At 35.5% G+C, this 14,611-nt stretch overlaps 3 protein-coding genes across 3 annotated transcripts; 2 read left to right on the forward strand and 1 right to left on the reverse strand.

Annotated features, from left to right (window-relative positions):
* Positions 1–337: 337 nt before the first annotated feature.
* On the reverse strand, positions 338–5,503 carry LOC145591106 (iron-sulfur protein required for NADH dehydrogenase, mitochondrial-like). The gene is made up of 9 exons (XM_081647508.1): positions 5,250–5,503; positions 5,077–5,133; positions 4,824–4,950; positions 3,416–3,538; positions 3,130–3,227; positions 2,913–3,039; positions 2,507–2,592; positions 1,833–1,958; positions 338–841 (listed from the first exon to the last, which is right to left on the reverse strand). Exons 2-9 carry the CDS (start codon positions 5,116–5,118, stop codon positions 674–676), a joined length of 897 nt encoding a protein of 298 aa, XP_081503634.1. The 5' UTR covers positions 5,119–5,133; positions 5,250–5,503; the 3' UTR covers positions 338–673.
* A 649-nt stretch (positions 5,504–6,152) lies between these two features.
* Positions 6,153–10,565, forward strand: LOC145591114 (putative disease resistance protein RGA3). The gene is made up of 3 exons (XM_081647519.1): positions 6,153–7,035; positions 7,366–9,850; positions 10,146–10,565. Exons 1-3 carry the CDS (start codon positions 6,375–6,377, stop codon positions 10,243–10,245), a joined length of 3,246 nt encoding a protein of 1,081 aa, XP_081503645.1. The 5' UTR covers positions 6,153–6,374; the 3' UTR covers positions 10,246–10,565.
* Positions 10,566–11,415: 850 nt separating this feature from the next.
* On the forward strand, positions 11,416–13,479 carry LOC145577962 (F-box protein At5g03100-like). The gene is made up of 3 exons (XM_081635377.1): positions 11,416–12,723; positions 12,884–13,084; positions 13,261–13,479. The coding sequence occupies exons 1-3, from the start codon at positions 11,416–11,418 to the stop codon at positions 13,477–13,479; spliced, it is 1,728 nt and encodes a 575-aa protein (XP_081491503.1).
* Positions 13,480–14,611: the final 1,132 nt, after the last annotated feature.

The raw sequence follows: 14,611 nt of genomic DNA on the forward strand, positions 1-14,611 counted from the left end.
GAACACTAAGTTGACTTAGTTGGTTAAAGTCTTGAAGGTGGTATGAGTGGTATCTGTGATTTGCGATTAAATCACGTTTACATCACTATTGTTTATCATTGTAAGCCTATAGCAAAAGGTAAGGTATCCTAGTTTAGTAAAGTGGTAGCCAAGCAATGAACGTAAAGAGCATTAAGGGCGTCAATCACCATTCACCAGCCACTTGCTAACTGTATAAACATGGTTTAGTTGAAGATATGAAAACAATGAAATGGCATAAGCGTATTGAAGAACATTAGCAATGAGGTAGCCATAGAGGAAATTGTATCGAGCTATAAAGAGCAGCAATCTGGAACAATTGTGGCTGAAAACTTTTATACTCAAGTAAATAGAAGGCGTTTCAACAAAACTTGAAAAGTAAATACAGAGACAATTAAAAACCGGAGGGGTAACCCCCATGAATTTTGAAGCGCAATACCATGATTGCACACCATAGTTACCACACAAGAGGATTTGATTACATGTAGACCCTGATATTAGAATTTTCTGAGTGCACAAAAATACTGTTAGACTACAAGATCTACCCAAACGCTCCCAACACCCCCCCCCCCCCCCACCCCCCACCCCTCTCTTTTTTCCTCAGAAAGGCACAAGGTCACAGAGCACTGGAAATTTGTCTTGCAAGTCCTGAAAATCATAATGAAATTTCAGGGCTAAATTGCTTCTCTGAAATTTCCTCTAGTCGCTTTATAACCTTCTGAGCCACATCAGTGTATCTTCTGGCACTGGTTGAATCTGGTGACGATATTACAATAGGGACACCATCATCACAGCAAGTTCTAATGTCCATCTCTATGGGTATCTGCAATGGTTATAACATAAACTTGTAAAAACATCTTTAAAGGAAATAAAATCATAGTCAAAATCCATCTAAAAACATAATATCTGTATATAGTTACATTAGCTTTCAATCATGGGGATAATTGGATATTTGCAGAGTGGGCTGAGAGCAAAGAATAGGGAACTCAGGGCTAAGTAACAGACACACAAACTGACAAAATGAGGACACTGAGAAGTACTCACATGCGGTATTGTGGTGTGTTGGCAAGGTAGTGTAATTGTTATTGTCAGGCACGCTTAGGATATTGTGAAAGGGCAAACTTTTTTTCTAGGGACTGAGGGCATAAGATAGTTCACAATCTCATCTATCATTCCTTAACCAAGCATAATCTTCACAGCTACACTTTTGGGGTTTCACTTTGAGCCTTAGAGATCAGGCTTGGTTATCTCCAATGAAGACAGAAACACTCAATCAGTTGGAAAACACATCATCTCTTCTAGCACAATTAATTCCATGACAATGCTTATCCATTTTTAGGGAGTTTCCTCAGAACTTCTTGCAGGATTTATTAAAATCGAGATTAACTATCTGTAGGTCAGGTTTTTGGATGTTGATATTTTTCCCTCATCAACTCTAAGGAAATATGCGGTTGGTGCACCAAGAGATCTTCCTTATACCATAACTCATAGGCAGGACAGGTAAAAACTTGTTTGATGCTAATGAACTAAGGCTGGTCTTGTAAAACACAAGTTCATCATCAACCAGTATTACACATAGCATGTTTCAGTTCCCACGCAGAGAGGGTGAGGGGAAAATCAACTGACAGGCAACACAAACAAAATTAAACCCAAAACAATTTCAACCCAAGCATTTGCTGGGAGAATGGACTTGAGACTTTGACAGTAGAATACAAAAGAACAATACTAAGAATTTTGATTCTTTATGATTCCAAAAAGAAAAATTTAGGACATAGCTTCCTCATACTAAAGTTCTCGAAAAGATAATCACTTACATCACCAAGAAATTCAAGAGACAATTCAGATCCTGTCCTCCTTGCTCCTCCTTCCCCAAAAATAAATGAAGGTTGGCTACAGTGAGGACACATAAAGCAGCTCATGTTTTCAATGATTCCTATAATCTGCAGGGAAAACCAAAGCCCATACATTATTGTACTATTGAACAGATATAACTGACAAGCAACATGGAGATTAATCAGCAAACTTCTAATCTCCTTAGTCCCAACTCTCAAGAGGCAAATCGTCCTTACAGATTCTGTCTCAGAGGTACCAGGTACATCATAACAGAAACAGATACTTACAGGTAACCAACTAGACTATAACGGTCCATCAAGACGATGGTCAAACAGTGAAGGTAAAATTATGCTTTTATTTATCATGGGATCTACTTAACTAGAGGATCAAAGAGCGCACAAATGGTCATCAAGACCAGAGGGCAGTAAACATCATTTAACCTAAAGGATGAAACAAATAGGCAGCAGAAGAGAGTTTATTAGTTTAACAATTGGTCAGCCTTAGGAAAGCTTGAGTTTTCATTCTTGAAATATATTAAGTCCTATGTACAGAATTTCAACACGTCCAAAAGCATCAATGTTCCATATTTGCTCAAATATTATCACATTAAGCGATTCAGGAGAGCAGTTAATAGTTTCAAAAGAGTTAATCATACCGGAACATTGACTTTGGAGAACATGTGAGCACCTCTTCTAGCATCAAGTAATGCAATATCTTGAGGAGTGGAGACAATTATAGCACCTATACAAGAAAAAACAGAAAAGTTACATTTCAGGGGAAATAGTTCAAGCTGGACTACTAACCAAAGCAACCAAAGTGAGCAAAACATATTAGTTTAAATGACATCACAGTGAACACTGTGCTGTCACCGCCTCCTGAATACCCCAACACCCCTCGCGGGGCCAAAACAGAAAGATTCTTCACTACAAAGATGCATTGACTTAATTAATCTGCTAAGTTTATTTACGCTTAATGATATAAGTGATGATGCTATGCGTAAGCCCGCAAACGAATGTTGGGTTCCTACACTAAACTGTTAACAAATTACAAAATTAAAGTACCTGATAATTGCAGCCGTTGAGAAATAGTCAGCTGAGCATCACCAGTTCCAGGTGGCATGTCAACTACAAGAATGTCAAGCTTCCCCCAATCAACTCCTTTGGCCATTTTCTCTAGAGCACTCATTACCTGAAAGACTAAAGTCAAGCCAAGATGAAACCCAGAGTTTGATGCCAGAAATCAAAAGATAATACAAGCATATGATGCAGTATTATGTACCATGGGACCTCTCCAAACAATTGGTGCATCCTTTTCCACAAGCAATCCCATTGACATGCACTTTACTCCATAGTTTTCCTTGGGAATCATCTTCAAATCTAAAAATTTAGCAAAAAAAGGAAATCATTTATATCAAGTATGAGATAATATGCTCATAGCAGAAAGAGCCCCTCAACCAGAAGAAGATGATGTATGAACTATATAGAGACAGACAAGAAATCAACTAAGTGTCCATTTACATATACACCAAAAATTTATAACATGTTACACAGAACTAAAAACTCACCCTCAGTGGCTTCTGGCTTTCCATGAATCTTCATCATTGTAGGGATAGAAGGTCCATAGACATCAGCATCAAGCAGACCAACAGCAAGCTGACATCTTTTAGCAAGGGCAACAGCTAAATTAACTGCAAATTAAATTATCACACAAAAACATATCAGCTATATTAGCAAAGTTTCTAATATGACTCTATTCCTCTTCAAATTAAGGTCAAAACATTTAATTAGAATCTCTAAGTAGAAATTACATGTAGTATTTGGAAAACTCCACTCATGCCAGCCACCCCAAAGGAAAGAAAAAAATAAAAATTTAGAAACAAGTCTTTGTCTTTTTTTTTTTTTTAATTAATTAATTTTTAATTTTTTTTTTAATGATATACAAAACACCCTTATTTCTCCTCCATGAGTGTGACCCAAACTGAAGAATCAGCGGAGGTGGAGATAAAAAATGACGCTAACTAAAATGCTAAGGATGCAACATCTAAAAGTGAAGACCTAGAAAAGAGAAAAGCCATTTTTTAAACCAAATTTACTCCTCCAAACTGAAATTCTAAGCTAGAAGCCAATATTAAGAGAAATAAATAAAAAAAAAGAGGGGGGGGGGGGGGGGGGGGCTAAAAGTAGATAGATAAATGATTCAGTCATGACTAATGCCTCAGTGATTATTGTAATTGGTCATTTTAGGAGTCACTAGCTTAATACTCTGATGGTTCATAACAAGAGTCAGCAGATCTCATATCTACGTGAGTACGTGAACAGTGAACACCACACTGTAGTGGCATCAATGGACAACTAGTTACACTATGAAAAAATTATCATTAATAACAAAATCAACATCAGAAAAGCTTGTCTTCCAGCACTCTCCTCACTGCTGAGTATCTGGACGGAGTATGTGAGCAAAGTTCCTAGAAACCTAGCATATCTTAATATCTACATATATTAACCTAAAACATTCTACAACATGTTCAACATTACTCCTATTTTGGAGCAGAGAAACAAGCATTTCTCCTTTATGTTGCCACCAATGTTCAAAAAACCTTACAAAAAAGCCAATATACAGCCATTTACTCACCATTTGACTGCCCTGAAAAAACTATAAAACAGTAATGTTGGAGTTCAATCAATTTCCTTCCTATGATTCATTTACCATACAGACAATTTCAACACAACTCCAAAATTCCACGGTTCGACATCTAAAAAACAAGCCAAAGTTTGAGACTTGAAATCATCAATTAGCAATTAAATTATACTATCAATCCCAATATCAACCAATTACTACACAATGAGTAACCAAATAAAAATCATCACAAGTTATCAACAGCAGAAAACCCCATTTCCTCCTTCATTCACCCTAACAAAATTCCAATATAATTTTAAGAGAAAGAGGAGAGAGAATGGAGGAAGAGGCAATACCTGCAGTGGTTGACTTGCCAACTCCACCTTTACCAGAAGCCACTGCTATAATATCCTTAACCCCAGATATTTGCAGCCCTTTTCCCTTTCCAGCCAATGCTGATAAACCCCTAATTCCCACATTTCTCTGCAAAATTCAATTAATTGAATCAATAAACCCCCCAAAAAAGAAATTAATAACACTCAGAGTTTCAAAACATTCAATAAATTTCAATACTTTGATAAACTAACAAAACCCAGAAATTTTAGTTACCCAATTATTAACAAAACTATTGATCTCGAATGCCCTTTTCATGGTTTTCCTTATTTCCTGAAACCCAATAATTAGTAAACAAGGTTTATTAGTTATAATTAATCACAGATATATCAACTTAATCAATCATTGAAGGATAATTTTACTTAACCCTAAACTAAAGCTGAAAATACCTCGAATAAATTCTGATATTTGCACCTCTGTTTGTAGAATTTGGTTTAATTTTCATGTATTTATTGAAGGAGATTAAAGCATTGCCAAGCTCAACAATGGAGTTTCGTACTTGTTCTCTTTCAGGTTAATCGAATCCAAGCCTGTTAACTGTGTCGAAGAGGCCCATTGGATTGGTATGATTTGAAGAAGCCCAACTTCTATATGGTGCTACAGACTAACGACAGCAAAATTCTCATAGTTGCACGGTTGCACTGTGCATTGAGTTTATATAACAATCTCTTATACTAGACGATGTTTGTAAATAGGTTTTCAATACGAAGTACTACTCTTATCTTTCAAGATTGTAACCAACTAGACTGTTACCATTTACTTAAGGAGTTTGTTGTAGTAAAGCGTGTAAATATCGACTCTTTTAATATTTATAAATATCAATTTTTAATCCATTGTAAATTAACGTGTTTCAACACTATGACAGTATTAAAAGTATATAAAACAAAAAAATTGTATGATGTGTATAATGTACTCTGTACTTAGGGTTGTTTTCTTCAGCTTAATTTCAGTTTAGTTCAGCTCCAATTAGTTTAGTTCTTAATTTCTTTCTCTCATAAACAATTTATTTTAGTTTAGTTCAGTAAATCAGAACATACCATTAATTTTATTTTATGGCCAAAGCTAAGCCATTGCAGCTTTAGATACGAGATCTAAATGTAAACACATCGTGATATGATGTAGCCGTAATTGACCACTTAGCTCCGTATGGATGATATCGTTTAAAATCAAACTAACCATTCAATAAAGTAAGCCATAAAGTCAACATTTGAGAATAATACTTATTTTATTTTATTTTCAACAACCAACTTTGATTTTAACCACTAATGATCCAATTATTCACAATCACAATATTCAAATAACATTTTTCAATAGACTATGACTCCAAAAGTCTCCCTCACTAGTTAATTGCCTTCCTTAGCTTGTTCCCTTCACGCCATTTTCAATTTCTCACCACAAACTCAAATCCTTAATCTTCCCCCTTGATGCTACAACAACCCGTGATTAGCGATTGCGAAACCGACAGCTTGGTGATCGATCACAAATGAACTTGGAAGAGTTGTTGAAGGAGCAAAATGAGTGGAATAATGGAAAACGCAGTAGGTGGACTAATAGCATCAGAAACTCATGGAATGCTTGCACTACTATTGTCACGTATCGCCGACGAAATCAAGCTAGGATGGGATTACACGAAAGAGTTAAAGGAGCTACAAAGTCAGTTCACTACACTAAGTTTATTATTAGAGGGTGCTTCCTTTCAATCCTACAACAACAATAGCCTAGTACATGATTGGCTCAACAAGGTAAACGATGCAGCCTACGAAGCAGATGATTTACTCGACGAGTGTTCGTATGATGCTTTGAAGCGTAGAGACCGGACTAGAAAGGCTAGAGGCAAGCTCAAAGATGGAGTTATTTCTTCCTTTTCGCGCTATCATATGGCGCGTAGGGTGAAGAAGTTGAGGAAATTGATAGATAAAATATATAGTGATGCTAAGGTTATTGGCCTTAAACCAATAAAAGTTGCTAGTGGTAATAATAATAATAATAATAATAGCACGTCAAGATGTCATGGTGATGAAGTTGAAAACAGGACACAACAAAACCGGCGACAATGGGTGGATGATCGGTTTCTTGTTGGAAGAGACGAGGACATAACTCGGCTTGTTAAGTTGTTATGTGACCCTAGAGACACCGCGACAGATTTAAACATTGTTGGAATTGTGGGCTTGGCTGGTAAGTTTACAAGTCATGATTAATACAAAGTGTTTTTTTTTTTACTTCCTTTATATACTCTGTATTTTCTTTGATTCAAAACAGAACATTTGATCACTTTGAATTTGGAAATATTTTAGCTATTTTTGGTTATTTGTTATATGTTAGTAGCTATAAACAGGGGTTTAATTGACACATAAATAAATCAATCCAATCATATTGTTGTTAATAAGAAATAAGTAAGAGCTTAAAAGATGATCATCAATCTAAGAAGCTAGTGTTTCTATGTATCAACGTTTGGAAAGAAAAATATATACTAGAACACTTATACCTTCCATATGTTCATGATAGGCTTAGGAAAGACGGCATTGAGCAAACGAGTTGCTAAGGCACAAGAAGTGATGGAATTCTTCAATTCTCATGTTATTTGGCTTGTGGTCTCTCATAGCTTTGATCAAATCGATATTTTGAAGAAAATGGTTGAGATTCTTTATGGAGAGGCTTCCAATTTGTCGGAAAGTCAAGCAATAGTAAAAAAGCTTCGCGACAAGCTCAATGGGAAGAGGTACTTACTCGTACTAGATGATGTGTGGGATACATTTGATTGGGAACCATTTCGATGTGCTTTGCAAGAAATTAGTGGTTCCAAAGGTACTAGCCTTCTAGTGACCTCACGAGGGAAAAATGTGGTGGCGAAGATGGACACATATAGTTGTGACAACTATGGTGAAAATGTCATACAAAAGGCTCATAGCTATCAGTTACAAGGGTTGAGTGAAGACGATAGTTGGTCTTTATTTATGGCGAGAATGAATAATGACTATCTAGTGGGTGCTGGTTATGAGGCATACGTGATAGCAAGGAGGATGATAAAGAAATGTGGCGGCGTTCCTCTAGCCATAAGAGCACTCGGAGACTTGTTAAGGGAACAAAATATAAAGGCATGGAAAGAAATTGAGAAAAGTGATTTATGGGAGAAAGAAGATAAATATGGTATTTTGCCTTCCTTAAAATTAAGTTTCATTTACTTGCCAAATACGGCGTTGAGAAGATGTTTTTCCTATTGTGCCATTTTTGGGGAAGACGAAGTCATAGAAAAGGACAAGTTAATTCAATTGTGGATGGCACAAGGCTTCTTGCAACCATGTGATAAAATGGAGTTAACAGGGGAAAAATACTTGAACATTTTGTTGAATTGTTCTCTTTTTCAAGAAGCTGAAATGGATGAGCTTGGAAATGTGGAGACGTTCAAGATACATGACCTTGTATTGTCTCTTGCACGCGTTGTTTCAAGTGACTCGAAGTTTTTGAATCTAGAAGAGAAGATAAAGATCAATGATACTTCAAGTGGGCATCAACACCAATCGACTACACTCTTTGAAGGAGAGATCACGGCTGCATATTGTAAGCAATTTCGTAAATACTATTACAGTCCTCGGTCATTTTATCTAAGGGTGTACATGAGTTTAAAATTCTTGGCGCATTCTAGGAGCTTAAGAGTGTTATGTTTGTGTAATCTAGGACTAAAGGAGTTGCCAGAGTCGGTTGGTTGCTTAAAACATTTGAGGTATCTAGATATCTCTGGGAATGAGTTTGGGATACTTCCGAAAGTGATCACCAAAATTTACCATTTGCAAACATTGAGAGTATTATCGATTGGTAAGGTATATGGAAGAAAACACTTTCCAATTCTTTCCAAAGAAGTTAGTAGTTTGGTAAATTTGAGGCACATTTGTGCCAGTAAATACCCAGGCATTGGTATACCCTTAGGCTTGTGTCATTTGACTGCTTTGCAAACTATACCGGTAATCGATTTAAGAGAAGATTGGGGTGGTAGATTAAGTGAGCTAGGTCCGTTGGTTAACCTTAAGGGTACATTGAACATCCAAGGCTTAGAATGTGTACATTGTTTAGACGAGGCTCGAGGTCTAAATTTGGGAAGCAAGTTGAATGTTGATAGGTTAATCCTAAAATGGTCTAGAATTCAAGATCAATCATACCATATGAATAATGAAATCCTAGAAGCCCTGCAGCCCCATGAGAGTTTGTCTACGCTTGAGGTTGGATTTTACGGCGGTACAAGACTCCCTAGGTGGTTGATGGAGATGAAAGGCATAGAAGGATCACCACTGTACAACCTCGTCTCCCTAAGATTGACTCATTTTACATACGCAGTGGGAAATCTTAATGTCGAAAACCTTAGGTCACTAAGATTTTTGTCAATAAAACAGTGTTACTTGTTAACTGTTACATTTCCAAAACATGGGTTCCAATGCTGCAGACTGCTAGAAGTACTGATGCTAGATGGTTGTAACATTGAAAATCTCCCGGACCTTTCGCCATTAACCCGGCTTCGTGCACTAGGCATCACATCATGTCATGGAAGAAGAAAGTACAAATTAGAGCTAGCAGGGTTGGCTAGTCTCCCCTGTTTACAAAAATTGTACACTGATGAACTGTTACCTACAGACTTGGTGAAAGATAGTCCACTTTGCGAATCGCTTCGGATATTGGATTTGGCATGTAGAGATTATTTGTATGATGGAAGGGAAACACTTCCTGTACAACTTCAGCATTTAGAGGGACTTCAAATGCTGGAAATAACCGAGTTCGAATGCCTCGAAACGTTACCGGATTGGTTAGGGAAACTGACATCCCTTGAAAGGTTGATGCTTGTTTCATTGCCGAAGTTGAAGTGTCTTCCTTCACAAGATGTTATGCAATCTCTCAACAACTTGAAGTATTTACAGGTTAGAGGATGTCCTTTGCTAGAGGAAAAGTTTAGCAAAAAGAATGGAGAGTTGTTCAAAGTTATACGTGTCCTTGATGTTAGCTGGTATGTTTATTTCCTCTGTCTTGTTTTTTTTTAAATAATATGATATGGAGTAAGATTATCATTTATCCTATACATTCAGGAGTACGGTACATCCTATAGTATTTGTTTGTTCATTTGATGATAAAATGATCAATAATCATCAAAAAAAAAAAAAAAAAAAAAAAAAAAAAACACTCTTGGGTGCACCGTGCACCCGTATATATAAAACAAATTCTAGCATTTTTTTGATGAATTATTACAATAGACCTCCACTTAAATTTTTAAGACTAATTATGTATATTTGGGACGCATGTAGGTTGAATAGCGAGAGGCAGGCGTCATCATCAGTTGAACAATCATTTGTAGAGGATAAATTTAATGTAATATCTAAAAACAATATGAGAAACTCAATATAGACAAATTTGTACGGTACTCCAATAGCAGGCACACATGGAAAATTGAACGAAGATTATTTCATGCTATATAATGACTCTAACTAATGAATCTAACAGTATACGTTGGTATTTCACATGATACTAACAACAAATTATATCGATATCAAAAAAACATTTTAACGCTCGTTGGTATCACTGAATAAGGTGGTTGGTATCATGGTGATACTATCTAAAGTATAATGAAATACCAACATGTGTTATGACATTATTTTTTTTAATTCCGGTAGAAGTGATCGAATGGACGATTATGCCAAATGACTCTAATAGTTAGAGTCCAAAAATTCCTCATATAACATTATACAATATACATAATTGATATAATTTGATATTTTTCATGTTTTTCAAGGTTAAAGTGAAAAACTTGTTTATGTTAAATTATACTTGTTCGTATTCTTTAATAAAAAATGATACAGTATATACAACTCTTATAACTGCATATAATACGAAGCTAAAATTAAATAATTTAGGGTTCGTTTGGCATTGCTGTGGTTTTCTGTTTTTTGGTTTTTTGTTTTCTAAAAGTATATGATATGAGTCCCATAATGAATCAAAAATTATATAAACTTATTAAAATTATGATAATTTTGAAAACTGACAACAGAAAAGTGGAAACTCCTTTTTCTTGTTTCCTGTTTTATGTTTTTGGTTTTTAAAAAAAAACAGAAAACTGAAAACCAAAACTGATGCCAAACAAGCCCTTAGGTAAAGTTTTTTACTCGGTTGCCCAGAATTATCCGATTAAAGTTTTATTGGGTGTCAGACTACTAGCCAGCCACACAAAATACGCGAATTAATAATATTTAACAAAATTAATTGCTAGAAATATAGGAAAAATATATTATTTTTAATTATTCGTTATGACTGCAATATAAGGTAGAGGAGAAGTAAAACTCCATCCAGCGACGTTCATCAATTGGCTTGGCAGTTGGCAAGCGAGCGAGTATACGGCGGCGGTGGCAAGCAGGTAATAAGCTTTCCAATTTAATTAGAAGGATAATTGCTGAAATCTAAAACTTCAAAGTTAAATTAATTCAGTAATTTGAAATCCACAATATTTGATCCGAAGTTATGTTAATTCATGAATCATGAATTCATGATTGATAATACATAAACCCTAATTATTGTAGGATAATGGAGAAGAGAGTAAGAAGAGAGGAGGAAGATCGGATATCGAAACTACCACTGGATCTCAAGCACCAAATATTGTACTATCTTCCCACCAAAGAGGCTGCTGCAACTTCCGTGTTGTCGACTTTGTGGAGGGATGTCTGGCTCACCCTCCCTCGGTTAAACCTCAGTAAACAATTCTTCCAACACATCCTACTTACTCACCCTGACCTTAGAAATTCTCACGAACAAATTATCATTTTCATCGATCATTACATCTTTAAAAGACGGCGAGTTCATAATAATAACATTATGCTGAAGCACCTCATACTTCATATTCCTAGATTGGATTTTAGAGGTGGCGACAATCTCCCTGAATCAACAATTTCGCTATTGAACCGATTTCTTGTTTGGGTAGTCGTCGAATTCCAAGTGAAGAAGATTGATTTTTCTCTTGGTTATCGTCAAGATAGATACACAAGGCAATGGCTTCCTGGAAACAGCTTCATATCATCCACCGTGGCTTCCTGGAAAGAATTAGCACAAGTAAGTGAGTTGAAGCTAAGTGGATGTGTACTCAACTCTTGCCTCGAAACCACTTGGTCTACCCTAAGGATTTTGTATTTGAAATGCGTCAGCTTACTCCATCAGCAGCTACTCGACAGTGTCATGGCTCATTGTCGTCTGATAAAATCATTGAGCATTGTCGATTGCATTGGTGAATTTGACACACTAAACGCCTTGGATCTCAAAAGACTTGTCACTCTATACATATATGATCGACGTAATTATTTCAAGATGATTCAGATAGATGCCCCTAACCTTAAGAATTTATACACTTTACATAGTATTGGTGGACAGACTAATGAATCAACTGGATCTTGCATTATTCGCAATCTAGCAGTCAGCAAGAGATTAAAAAGTATAAAGATTATCAGTAATGCTAGAATAACGGATGGATGGCTGAATCACATTTGTATTGACAATCTCTCCAAGCTAAAGCGACTCACCTTGGATAATTGTCATAATCTTAAGCGTGTTAGAATATCAAGTAAATCTCTTGAGACTATTTTTCTATCTACTAATGGGCTAGAGGAACTCAAGATTGTTGATGTCCCAAGATTTCTGTACCTAAAGTTCTGGTTTTGGTATGCTTATCGATCTTTTCCTACCCCATCTTTTGTGTTAAATGATGCTAGTCGTGCTTCAGCAATGGCTAATATTTGGTTGCGAGGGTACGACTACACCGATAATGCTCTTGAGTGTGAGAAGCTAGTTAAGTGTCTGGGCAATTTTAATGTCTGGAGAAGATTGAAACTATATTTTTTCGGGGTTAGTTATCTTTTTTAAAATCCTCTTCCCATATTGAAATTTTGTATCAGCGAGTAATTAAAAATATTAATGGTCAAAGATGAATGTGTTATGAAACCATGAATATGACTTAGCTTGTTGTACTTATTGTAATACTTGTAATTGTTTTTCGATTGTGCAGGGTATGGTGGTTCCTTCGGATATAAGAAAATTACTGAACCCTCCTCTTGTTGTCAAGGACCAGAAACTCAAATATGTTGTGTACTTTCATAAGAGGAACACCACTATCAATCAAGTTATTGATGGTCTATTTTGGCTTTCTGCATGTGGTCCAGAGACGATTACTATTAACTTCGCTCTCAATGCATCAAAGAAGTTTGAGGTATGAATACTAAAATATACTTCCTCCGTTCTATTAATATTACAACAAGGATAAAATTACGCATTAAAAAGTTTGAGTATGAGCTAGTTAGTAAATATGTATAATTTCTTTGCTTACATCTTGCTGTTTTAGCTTAAATATATGATAATAGTATTGTTTCAATGATTTGTGAATAGTTTGAGTACAAGGAGGACGATAATACACTAGAGAAGTGTGTTTATTGTGAATCCCTTCCAGTTAGATGTTGGCGGCATTGCTTAGAGAAAGTGAAAATCATAAATAATGGAGGTTTGAAAAATAGTCCAGTCAGTGCTAAACATGATGATGAACTAGAAGAATTCTTCAAGACCGCAACAAATCCTCGGAACATTGTCGTAGAGATCATTTATTTGTGACTTGTTGATTGATAATGCTAAAAATAAGTCACTCCGTACTATGCCCTCCGTTTTTTTTTTTAAATGCATCACTTTGATTTTTGCATTATTCACATATCATACTTCATTTAATTTTTTTACCATATAAAATAAATAAATGTGGAGTATTATATAATATATCATTAGATTTCTTTAAAAAAAAAAAGTGAATTACTAAACAACGTCCGGTATTTACCGGGTAACGCCCGTATTTTAACATGACTTTACAAACATGCCCCCATATAAAATGCACCCTATTCCGCTTTTACTTTCTTTAATCGCTCTCTAACTTGAACCACCCACCAAACAACACCCCATAGGGCTTGGGCTTGGGCTTGGGCATGCTCAGTTCATGGGCTGTGGAAACATAAGTTTAAATTATGGCCACAACTACAAGTCTACAAATACAATACACTTGCTATCATCATTAAAATTAAAAGCTGGAGAATTATATGGTTGATAACATGATAATTGTACTTAAAAGCATTCCTAGCTATGATTGCTTCCTCAACATCTATCTCAATCTACATTAATTTATATTTCTATAATTATTTATTTTGCAAATGGAGTAATGTAAGCATTAATTTCCAATATCTAATTCGGTTATTGTAAATATTTATATAGTGAACTAAAACGTGCCACGCCTAAACTAATGGCATGTATATGGAGAGATATGGGTAGAATCATGGGTAAGTATAGTTGTAATAATAAAAACAATTGGGGACCTTTATCTATCAATTCTAAGAATATTAAATTTGGGGAATAATAAATCAGGTTAGCAATTTGAGAAGAAAGTTAGGTTTAGTGTTTACTTTATACATACATTTTATATAGAGATAGCCATGTGACAAGGACATGGTACAATCCAAAGCAAAGTTAAACCTTGTCCAATTCTAATTATATCAACCATTTGGGTCACCTAATCCTAGCCATGTTCTTGATAATCTTAAGCATATTTCAATTATCTAGAAAGTTTGGTTGATTTTTTGATTTAAAAAAATACCAATGCAATAACAAAAGTCACCGGAATACCGGATAATAACAATGTACTCTATGATAAAAGACATGTATAAATGTTTGTATTAAGAGCGAATTTTTGTATTTATGACTTTGT

The sequence above is a fragment of the Chenopodium album genome, chromosome 2 (assembly GCF_948465745.1).
Source record: "Chenopodium album chromosome 2, dcCheAlbu1.1, whole genome shotgun sequence".
NCBI lineage: Eukaryota > Viridiplantae > Streptophyta > Magnoliopsida > Caryophyllales > Amaranthaceae > Chenopodium > Chenopodium album.

What these genes read in the sequence shown, in the direction of transcription:
- LOC145591106 (XM_081647508.1), bottom strand. Translation starts at nt 5,118, where the DNA reads ATGAAAAGGGCATTCGAGATCAATAGTTTTGTTAATAATTGG. An exon ending in AAAGCCAGAAGCCACTGAGG is followed by an intron (nt 3,228 to 3,415) that starts GTGAGTTTTTAG and finishes CTAAATTTTTAG; the next exon opens with ATTTGAAGATGATTCCCAAG. An exon ending in TTGTTTGGAGAGGTCCCATG is followed by an intron (nt 3,040 to 3,129) that starts GTACATAATACT and finishes TTAGTCTTTCAG; the next exon opens with GTAATGAGTGCTCTAGAGAA.
- LOC145591114 (XM_081647519.1), top strand. Translation starts at nt 6,375, where the DNA reads ATGAGTGGAATAATGGAAAACGCAGTAGGTGGACTAATAGCATCAGAA. An exon ending in TGGAATTGTGGGCTTGGCTG is followed by an intron (nt 7,036 to 7,365) that starts GTAAGTTTACAA and finishes TGTTCATGATAG; the next exon opens with GCTTAGGAAAGACGGCATTG. An exon ending in CGTGTCCTTGATGTTAGCTG is followed by an intron (nt 9,851 to 10,145) that starts GTATGTTTATTT and finishes GGACGCATGTAG; the next exon opens with GTTGAATAGCGAGAGGCAGG.
- LOC145577962 (XM_081635377.1), top strand. Translation starts at nt 11,416, where the DNA reads ATGGAGAAGAGAGTAAGAAGAGAGGAGGAAGATCGGATATCGAAACTA. An exon ending in TGAAACTATATTTTTTCGGG is followed by an intron (nt 12,724 to 12,883) that starts GTTAGTTATCTT and finishes TCGATTGTGCAG; the next exon opens with GGTATGGTGGTTCCTTCGGA. An exon ending in ATGCATCAAAGAAGTTTGAG is followed by an intron (nt 13,085 to 13,260) that starts GTATGAATACTA and finishes ATTTGTGAATAG; the next exon opens with TTTGAGTACAAGGAGGACGA.